The sequence below is a fragment of the Archocentrus centrarchus genome, chromosome 3 (genome assembly GCF_007364275.1).
Source record: "Archocentrus centrarchus isolate MPI-CPG fArcCen1 chromosome 3, fArcCen1, whole genome shotgun sequence".
NCBI lineage: Eukaryota > Metazoa > Chordata > Actinopteri > Cichliformes > Cichlidae > Archocentrus > Archocentrus centrarchus.
This window is the reverse complement of record NC_044348.1, coordinates 36,192,662-36,203,349: the sequence shown is the minus strand read 5'-3', so window position 1 is coordinate 36,203,349 and position 10,688 is coordinate 36,192,662. Positions and strand designations below refer to the sequence as shown.

At 41.4% G+C, this 10,688-nt stretch overlaps 2 protein-coding genes across 2 annotated transcripts; one reads left to right on the top strand and one right to left on the bottom strand.

The window, feature by feature from the left end:
• The first annotated feature begins 1,953 nt into the window (after window positions 1-1,953).
• On the top strand, window positions 1,954-8,717 carry LOC115774591 (stathmin-4-like). The gene is made up of 7 exons (XM_030721948.1): window positions 1,954-2,008; window positions 3,961-4,031; window positions 4,126-4,221; window positions 5,115-5,326; window positions 5,694-5,858; window positions 5,978-5,995; window positions 7,000-8,717. Exons 2-7 carry the CDS (start codon window positions 4,019-4,021, stop codon window positions 7,006-7,008), a joined length of 513 nt encoding a protein of 170 aa, XP_030577808.1. The 5' UTR covers window positions 1,954-2,008; window positions 3,961-4,018; the 3' UTR covers window positions 7,009-8,717.
• Window positions 8,718-8,998: 281 nt separating this feature from the next.
• Window positions 8,999-10,354, bottom strand: il17a/f1 (interleukin 17a/f1). Its single transcript, XM_030726390.1, has 3 exons — window positions 10,322-10,354; window positions 9,331-9,530; window positions 8,999-9,242 (listed from the first exon to the last, which is right to left on the bottom strand). Exons 1-3 carry the CDS (start codon window positions 10,352-10,354, stop codon window positions 8,999-9,001), a joined length of 477 nt encoding a protein of 158 aa, XP_030582250.1.
• Window positions 10,355-10,688: the final 334 nt, after the last annotated feature.

Below are 10,688 nucleotides of genomic sequence, written 5' to 3'. Positions count from 1 at the left end.
AGACTAGTTCTTATATAGCACTTTTCTACTCTATGTTGAGCACTCAAAGTGCTCTACACAACATGCCTCATTCACACAAGCACTTCTTTCTGAGCTAAAATGCATTCTATCTAACATTCATACCCTGACAGTTGCATCGAAGAGCAACTTGGGGTTAAGTAGCTTGCCCAAGGATTCTTTAGCACACAGACTGGAGCAGCCAGGGATCAAACCACCAACCTTCCGATTAGTAGGTGACCTGCTCTCCCTCCTGAGGTACAGCCACAAACACTGTAGTGTATATTTTTCTTGTATTTAAATCTGTCTTGCACTTTTTGTTCTATGTAGCACCCCTGGTCCCTGGAGGAACTCTGTTTTGTTTCAGTATGTACTTGTATATATCTGAAAATAATTTAAACTTCAACTCAAACTCAACTATTTCCTGCTGCCTGCCACATGTTAGAAAGGACAGTTGTGAGAAATATCTGCACCTTGCTGTCCTAAAATCGTACATAGTTCAGTCTTGACCAAAAGAATGATTAATCTATCAGAATTATCTGCAGATTAATCAATAATGAAAGTGGTTTTAGGTGTGGATGTGCCCGCTGCCGTCTGTGAACTTCACCAGTGTGAGTTTGTCCTGTGTGAGCGGCAGACTGTTTGGCTGTGAACCTCGGTGACAGATGGAGGCGCTGAGTACAAGCACACATTTGTGTTTGTGTGCTGAGGATGAGTAACACTTCTTTTATCAGCTGGTAAATTTAGAGCTGACATTTCCTCAGAAGCACACCAACCCAGCAAACCAGATCAGACCGGATCAAAGCAGATCCAGCTCACCTTACGCTCCATCTCCCCATGTATGTGGGAGGGCTTTCATGTTCAGGCCTGAAATGTGTTTTTATGCTTCTGCATGGAGACGCATCCTCGTCACCTCTGCAGCTCATAGCCAAGGGTCAAAGGTCATTTGATGATAAAAGTAGACACAGCAGCTGCAGCTAGAGGAGTTTCTGAAATGCTGTTGAAAATAAATCAGAAACGTGTTACATGCTGTTTAATGTCTTTTCTGCAACAAGAGAAATATTCAGACCCCAAATTGTGTTTAGAGGAAGCTACAGTCACCTGCATCACCATCCACCTGTCAAAGAGGCCATGCCCCTAATAATGCAAACTTTAAACTGGTGAGATATAGAAACATTCTCCCTATACAGATATTATGAAGGGGGTTATGGGGACTCACTCACTGCTGGAGCCTCTAGTGGACATTAGAGGAACTGCAGTTTTTGGTAAAGCTGCTTAAGTTAGAGTGAAGTGACCTTTGACCTTGCAGAACTATGTATACTGACTGTATTTACACCTGCACCACATACAGATACAGATCAGATTTTAATAAACGCGTTAAAGTGGCCTTTGGTGCAGAAATGAGTTGAAGTTGCTCCTGTGGACAGAGGATGGGACTTTCACACCACAGCTGTTAATTTTTTTTTGCTTGTTTAAATGTCTGTTTTAGAGAGTTTTCCTCTAATCCTGCAACAAGATATCAGGCCTTCAACATGCTTATTAAAAAAATGTCTGAATCTTTTCTCTGTTGTTGTCGAGCCTCAGGTGTCTGCAGGGTGTGAGGTTTGCTGTTTTCGCCGAGCTGCTGCTGCTGCTTTTGTAAAAAGTCTTTTTTGCTGCTACACACATTAAATTCCAGGAGACTCAGTTTCTGCTTAAATTCAGTGTATTTTTCCTCTGTATTTTCTTTTCTGACATTTATTGTTCTTTCAGTAAGTGATGAAGTTTGTTCTGATTCTGATGAAAAGCTTTCAGTTACTGGTCAGGAGGATTCCTCTGAAATAAACCCACACCACCTCCTCCTCCTTCTCCTCTGCCCTGCTGGACCAATCGCAGCCCAGTATTCCTGCTGGCCAATCAGAGGGCTGCAGGGTGATGTCATGCATGGGGCTGCTGTGTGGTGGTGCTGATGCTGCTGAGCTGCAGATCTTCAGTGTGAACAGAGAAGAGCGTGAGCGAGCATTGCTGCAGGGTAAGTGGCAGATCCCCACGTTCGCCTTCACACACTCCTGTGATTTTTGCTTTGTTAGTTTTCTGCAGCTCAGAGCAGAAAAGAGAGCCGGTTAAAGCAGGTTTCTCTGCTCTGCTTCAGTTTCTTTGTTCATGCATGTGTTCTTCTGCAATTTCTCTTCATCTTTTCCTTCTCACTCATGCATTGTTTCCTGCATCTTTTCTCTACGTCTTTTTTGTTCTTGCTCCCTTTTTGTTCAGTTTGCTGTTTGAGCTCAACTAGTTCTTCTCTGCAGAAGGTGATGTGCTTTCTGGCACCCATGACATCATCGCTGAGAGCATGCACAACCATACACACACACACACACACACACACACACACACACACACACACACACACACACACACAAAGTTATAACATTGTGTTTGTATTGGCATTTAAAATGTGCAACAAATTCAAGTTTTTAGCCATTTTCTGCAGAAATATCTGCAAATGCAAATATAAAAATGTTTTGTGATTTACAAAGTGAAGATTTGCTGCTTTTCTCTGAATCTTCTTGTGTTCTGAGGCTGGTGTTTAGAATTAAGAATGCAGTTTACGGAGCTAAATGTGGGTATTTTGCTTCATTTTGGAGGATTAAGATATGAAATGATCAAATGAAAATAGCTGAACAGGTGAACTTGTTATCAAAAATTAATCTTAAGCAGGCATTCAGAACAGATGGGGGTGATTTTGATGTTCAGAATTGCAGTAAGTGAGTTGGTGCAGCAGCTGCAGTGACTATAACGTCATGTTTATAAGGTTTTCATAACAGATGCAGCAAAAGAGCTAAAGCATTGTGATCTGGATCCTATTTCAAGATTTGCTGCTTTTCTGCAGATAAACAGAATATTTAGCTTCTTTTAGATTATGCAGAAATGAAACGATCAGCCGATGATAGTTTTAGTAGGTGATTGGACAATAAATAGTGATCATGTTTCTGCCATAAATGAGTTTCTAAGCTGGAGGTTCCTGATGAGGAGTTTTCTATTCTGCCTCAGCTGTTTGTGCTGCAGCGGCAGTGACCATGTAATGTTGGGTTTACTAGGGTTTCATAACAGATGCAGTACTTTTCTGCAGACAAAACTGCAAATATGAACCATAATCTGGTTTTCTGCTGTATCTAGTCTGAATCTTTTGGTGCTGCATGTTTTTTGTTTTGTTTTGTTTTGTTTTTTAGAACTGGGGAGCTAATTCTGGATCTTTGACTTCTTACAGGCACTGCAAACATGAAACGATCTGTGAAATAGTTCTATTAAGGATTACACAGTAGAAAGTGATGGCATTTTTGAACATTAGCAGTTAAAGTTTCTGTTTCTGCACAGAGTTTTTGATCTAAAGGTTCCTGATGAGGAAACTACAGAAAAAGCTGCTGACTTTGGAGTCTTTGCTGGGTCACACTGAGGGTTTCTTTCAGCACCCGCAGCTTCATTCTGCAGGTCGAATGGAGAGCCGAGCCCCCGCAGCTCTTCTTGTCTCTGTTGCTGATTCATTTGTCACACTTTGGGTGGATTATTTTAACTTCCTGAAGCAAATTGGTAGCAGCTGTCGAATCGAGTGCAGCTCATTTTCTTGTGTGAATGACTCATGCAAGCAGAGAAAAGCTGCCTCATGAGCAAAAGCTGACCTTCAAATCCGAATGATGGCAGAGATATTTTTAGTGTGTGAACCAGAGAGTGAAAATGACATTTAATCACAATTTCACATAAAAACCCAGGAAAACAAAACAAAACAAACAAACAAAAACCAGACTGAATTCAGGAATCAGCTGCAGATGAAAGAGTCAAACCGAAGATGCTGGTTTCTCTTTTATTCCAGCTTTCTTCATCAGTGTTCCTCTCTGTATGAGCTGCTCCTGCAGGAGATGAGTGTGATGGTGTCTGAGAGGCATTACTGGTCCTCTGCTTCCACTTATCAGCCATGTCTCTTTTCAGGAACAGACTCTACCTCACCACAGTGTCTTTGACTGAGGACAGCAGCAGCAGCAACAGGATGACTCTAGCAGGTAAACTACTTTTCTTTTTACTGTTATCTATCAGCTCACTTTTTGGCTCCTCTGCAGTTTTTCTTCATATTTTTTTCCCCTCCGAATGTTCCAGCTTACAGGGAGAAGATTCGAGAGCTCCCCCTGGTGTCTCTCTTCTGCTCCTGCATCCTTCCTGAGCCCAGAGAGCCTGCAACTGACAAGAAGGAAGGTCAGCAGCTCAAAGTTGCCTTTTTTTCAACAGGAAACTACTGGAAGTCAAGCTGTCCTGCTAAAAACAGTCAGAATGTCTGCAGAGAAAAAGGCCTTCAGATTCAGGAATTCAGGATCAAAATATTGGGCAGGAAAGATAAATCTAAAGCTTCTTTTCATCAGCCATACAAGTACGTGACATCAAAGAATTGAATTAAATGTAAAAAGCACAAATTATTTACTGAAAAAGCTGCAGGTTGAACTTTTAGCTTATTCAACCTAAACTTTTTACATGCAGCTCATCTAAATGGAAACACGTGAAACACTTTTATGCCCACATTTCACCAAAAACAAGAGGAAAGACTCAGATCTCACTTTTATATTTGCGCACATTTTATTTTTAAACTTTTTACATTTACATCTGCACCACGACTAAGTTTCTCTACATTCAAACAACCTCTGAATCCAATCCTTTGTACATTATCAGTGCAGTGTTAACATCAATTGAATCATCAAATTTTAAGGCTCGCAGTTTAATAAATAGTCCGTTGTTAGGGTTAGGGTTATCTTCTGTAAATGATCTGGATTAAATTTAAATGTGGTTAAACTCTAAACAGAAATCTCAGTATATTTTTAAATAAAGGAAACTTGGCTCTAAACACAAGTTTCGAACCTTCCTCAGCATGCACTGGGCCTCTTCATCAGAGCACACACAAAAAGTGATTTAAGACTAGTAGAGCTCAGTCCAAAGACTCAAAAAGAGACACAGAACAGAGTTGTATGACTGGGGGGGTGACGACACACGCATAACTCAAAAAACTATCAGTGAAGTCACAGCTGCTAGTCTTTGGAGCAGATCTCAATAAAAACCACAGCTTGTCCTCATCTCATGGCCTCATCCTCTCTCTGCAGCTGCGGGCGTGGTGGACTTGAACCTGTGCAACATCCGGGACATGGAGGTCATCGAGCTGAGCAAGCGAGCAAGCGGCCAAGCCTTCGAGGTCATCCTGAAGCCACCCACCTTTGATGGCGCCCCTGAGCTCAGGGCCACCACGCCGCCTCGCCAGAAACCATCACTGGAAGAGATCCAGAAGAAGCTGGATGCTGCTCAGGAGAGGAGGAAGGTATGTGTGTGTGTGTGTGTGTGTGTGTCAACAGGTCACAGTAGTAGGTGACCTACTAGAAAAAGCCTTTAAGGTCACAAATTTAATATTTAATTTTAAACCTTTATAATAATTTAAATAATTCTTATTAAATTTAAAGACATGAGAAATCATTCTACATAAATTTAAAACAATGTCTTTATCATCACACACATAACTGCAAATAATTTGATTGTAATGTCACCGGCTTCACTGGACTGTCCAGGTGTGACTGGCTGAAGCCATAGATTAGCTAGTTTTGAGCTAAAACTATACAAAAACCAACAGAAAAGCTAACATAAATCTGACAAAAATGACTCAATCAAATCCTCACTCTGACTGCCTCTAGTTTCAGGAGGCGGAGCTGCTGAAGCACCTGGCTGAGAGGAGGGAGCACGAGCGGGAAGTCGCTCAGAAAGCTCTGGCCAAAGAGTGTCAGGAGTATCGCGCCACTGCCAACAAGGAGCAATGGCAGATGCACCTGAACGCCTCACAGGAGAAATTGCACGAGGAGGTGAGGACAAGAATTGGATGCCAGATGTTACCTTCATCTACTGAAAATTAATTCTGAACCTGCTCCCTGGAAATACATCACTAAATGGAGCTTGTGTGGTTTCTGTTTGTGTCTTTCAGGACAAGCACAGTGTGGAGGTGAGGATGGGCTGAACAATGAGGGATTCTGGGTAAACACAGTGAGATAAAATGTTTTTATTTTAGGTTTCCTCAAACATTTTAGGAGAAAACTGAGTTAGAGGTGAAGACTGATCGTGACTGTGATTTTAATCCAGAGCTGACCAGCCTAACTCAACTGAACTAGTCTGGCTTTGTCCAAAGGTCAAATGTTCGAGCCTGTTTTAGGGGAAGTTATGTTTTAGTTTTCATGGACTGAGTGCAGTATTCTGAAAATTCTCACCACATAAAGTTTATCAGATTCTTTTTACTATTGTCACTAAATCCATTTTTCTGTTAAGAATCTCACCTTTCATGAAAGTCCAGTCCAGGTTTACACACTAAAGCATCTCTTAATGTAGCTCAGTGCACAGAAAGACTGTAGACTCAAATGCATCAAAGATACAGCCACGTTACTGACTGTTCACATTTATAATGAGCTACCAAAAGCACAATAAGGTAACAGCACCAACAAGGCTGAGATTAATCTGAATAAAAACCCAACAAGAAAAAGCAAGTCCAAGTCAAACACCCAGTGCTGTAATACAGACAGCAATGCAGTTCCAGAGGAAAGGGGAATAAATTCTGTAATAATGAATAACTTATTAGTTATTGATGAGTACATTGACTTAACAGGTAGACCTTATTTAGCCTCTCAGCTTATTTTGAAATTTATTCACATATTCTGAAAGCACAGGGGTAGGGTTAGGGGCTGGGTGTTGTTCAGGGTACTGTGAAACTGAGAAAACATGAATATCTGTCTCAAATTTGATGTACATAAGAGTTGTTGGCATATTGTGGTTTAGATTAAAGCCTTTAACAAGCAGTGGCCCTAAAATCAGTCTCTGTGGAACGCCAGAAAAAATAAGAGTAATCCTTTAGCCAGCTTTCTCACTGTAATTTTTCAACCTGCCTACTTTGACAGGAGGGCATATTTTCTGACTATCTCACTATGTTAACTCCAACCTCTTGTTTTCTGCTTCCAGGTGTCTTGATGGCCTGATCACAACACAAGCTGAACCTTATTTGGAAGCCATTTTGGAGGGCTGATGAGCTGATATTTGATGTGCTGGGAAGCCGGCGCTGCTCCAGCTCTGAGACTGACTGGAAGTGACTCTGAAAAGAGTGAGAAAAGAAGACAAAGAGGAGGATGGAGGGCAAGACCGACTGTTCAACCTCCTCTGTACAACCAGGAATCTCTGTAACAAGACAAACTCTTTATAACGAGAAGGACGCTGCAAAATCAGTCATCATTAGATGGTTTGCAGGGGTTTTACTATGCTTTGTTGCCATGCCAACAGTGCCAATGTGCTCACATGTGTGTGACTGTGTGCGTATCAACCAAACATGAATTAGGCCTAACATGAACTGGATCCATCCCCTATGACCAAAAGGAAACAGCAGCATTCACTCTGGGACTTTGATCATTGAAATGAACTGAAATGAAGGCCAGCACAGAGAGATGTGTTGGAGCCACTTATGCCTGGCTGTACAGCTACTCTGAGTTCAACAGCTCTATCTGCTGAAGGCTTTAAATCATTGCATGTGGTTCTTTAGAGACATGTAGTGGCATCTGTAGATGCATCAGAAGCAGCAAGCAGGGTTTCTTTTTCTCACAGGGCAGAGAGTCTAATTCTGAGATCAGTTTAAGACAAACATCAGGCAAAAAAGAGTTAATGTTAGAGATGAGCCTCTCATCTGAGAATGAGAAAAATCCAAGTTCCATTAAGATAATTCAAACTCAGAGCACTGACAACATAGAGATAAATATGAACAAATTCACCCTCCAGACAGGACTCCTAAAATCCCCAAACCAAAACCAGTCGGCCCATTTTCAATGATTCTTTTAATAACTTCATGAACAGGAGGTCCAGGCGCAGAGATTCTCTGGATTGCATCTTTGCTTCTTTGCAGTGATGTAATTGGGATTGCAGCCAAGTGTGACGTGGCTGGGATGTGAATCAGCAGCACTGTTCGCAGTCGGGTGGATTGCCTGCTCTGGATTGAGAATGAGTTGGTGCTTTAAGTTGGAGACGAACGAGTGTCCCGGGATTTTGTTCATTAGTAAGGAAAGAGTGGAGCAGGAGACTGACTGACAGATTCTGTTGTGTGAACAGAGAGCTGAACATCAAGGCAAAGCTGTCACTTCACCAGTCAATCTACATTGGTGGTGGTTCAGTATCTGACCGGGATGCCTTGGGCATGTCCTAGGTGAGGTTGTTCTGGGCATGTCCTACAGGGAGGAAGCCCCAGAGAACAAGCTGGACAGATTATGTCTCTGTGCTTGCTTGGGAACACCTCAGCACAACCCTAGAAGAGCTGGAGGGTGGGAGGTCTGAGCCTCTGAGACCGAGAATGATTAAGACAAATCAAACTTGAGTTCTTCAGTACATCTTTTGTTTTTCAGACTCTGTCTTTGGGTTTGTTTCCCATCAGTTATGGATCTGTTTGCCTTTCCTGTGTAAAGTGGATGAGACAGTGCTGGAGGTTCCTATTCGCTGTGCTGCATTAACAGCAGAGACCCTGTGGCTGACATTAGCTAATGCCCTGCTGCAATGAATTAGTGGGTGAATGACTGGATGGGTGTGTGTACAGTGTTTACAGCTGCTTATCACTGCAACACCATTGTAAAGGGTTATGATATGATAATATGTACAGAAATCACATTATATTTTAAATTTAAGAATAAAACAATCACACACTCCTTTGTTAAGATGTTTTTTATTGAGTCATCATCATGTTCAGCATCTGGTTTATAAATACATTAAAATTCAATAAATACCTGCAGAAGAACACAAAATACTTAAATAAAACGTAATTAAATTACTTTAAATCAATGTGAAATGTGAGATGTTAAATAAAAATAATAATTAGAAATATGTAGAAAACCAAAAGATGACAGACTGAATGTAGGCAAAGTCAGCTTATCATTAACCAAGCGGTGAAACAGCAAACTGAAGTTAATCACTCATTGGCTGCTCATCCTCATTGCTGGATTCGGATCACAGGCCGGACGCAGGTGCAGCCCACCGCAATGAGGCGGGACTCCAGGCGATAGTGGTAGTGCGCCGACCCTGCTGTCCAGATGCGTCGCAGCAGCAGCACCTGGTGCATGATGGGTCTGGACTCCAGGTTCAGATCCTCCTGGCCCTCTGAGTCCAAACAGCCTCGCAGCAGACAGCGAGCCTCTGACAGGAATGGCGGGAACAGAGTGTTGTCGTTGGTGACACTGAGGGTGGAGAGTGACAAAAACTGATCATTAACAGCGCTCTCTAAACTCTGTGATTAAAGGACCATTCACACTGTTTTTCACTCACTTGTATGTCCACGGGGAGATCGAGGCGTTGTTCAGCAGCCTGATGTGTCTCTGATTAGCCAGAGCTTTGGGGTCCAGCTGCAGGGAGACTGTTTCTAGTGCCGCACCATCAGACGACTTTTTGTGTGTCTTTCCTGTTTTCGGCATGGCTGCAGCCTCTGTGATCATCATCATAGTGATTATTGCCACAGCACAGACAGCCTGAGGAAGAGGGACCACAAAACCTTTCTTCAAAGAACTTTTATGGTCATGTTTCATTTTCAGTTAACTTCATTATGAAAAACTTTTACTGATGTTATGATAAACTTTCTCAATTTTCAAGGAGTAACTACAAGATATCATTATAATGCATTTTCATAATTCAGTTTTATACAGTGTCAGTTCACAACAACAGTCATCTCATGGCACTTTATATTATAAGGACCCTACAATATCAGACAGAAAATCCCAGTGATGGGATGATCCTCCTATAAACAGCACTTTGACACTGTGGTGAGGAACAACAGGGAATCACTTTGTTTTATAAAACTTGTCATACTGTGATAATTTGTATAATGATGTAACAGAAGACCTCAACATGATGATTAAAAAGAAAAAATAAAGCAGTCCATTGTTGCTGTTGAGAAAAAGTTGTAGCCTGGAAACATGACATAAATGCTGCAGGGAAGTTTCTTGTCTTAATTTATCAGTAACCCTCTGAGATATAAATCTTCATGATTGATAACTAACCGTAAAACAGAGCAGACATTTTAAAATTAAAACACTTGCATGAAGAAATTAAAATTTCTGACAATAATAATTATAAAGAATTTCATAATCAAAGACTAAAAAAGAAAGAATCTATCAGAATATTTTACAGCATATATTGCTCATTGCATGCATTGCTCATCTATTTGAATTTACATTTTTTAATTTAATATTGAACACCTGGGACTTCCAGAGACCTGTTTGTGGTGTTTCTAATGACGAGCTTCACATGAGCGTTTTCTTACCGTCACTCTGGAGGACTTTGCCGTTGAAAACATGCTGCTGGACGTCTCTTTTTGAGTCGGATGTCCGAGTCGTTCTTTTTAAGTCTTTTTCAGATCTGGAACTTCTTTTTTTTTTTTTTTTTTTTAAACTCAGGGTCGTTATGTGTTGAAGGCTCCTTAGGCAGTGCTGGAGGTTCAGGCCTGATGGCTCCTGTCAGAAAGCTGAACTTCAGGTGTTTGAAAAGCTACAGGTCGTCATCTGGTGCTTCTTCTACTTTGATGGTGTTCTGTTTGGATGCAAGTCCAAGCTGCTCTGATTTTTATTGTGAATGACACCTCCTCTTATGATGTCACCATTTCTTTGATCTTCATCTATAAACCACAGAGT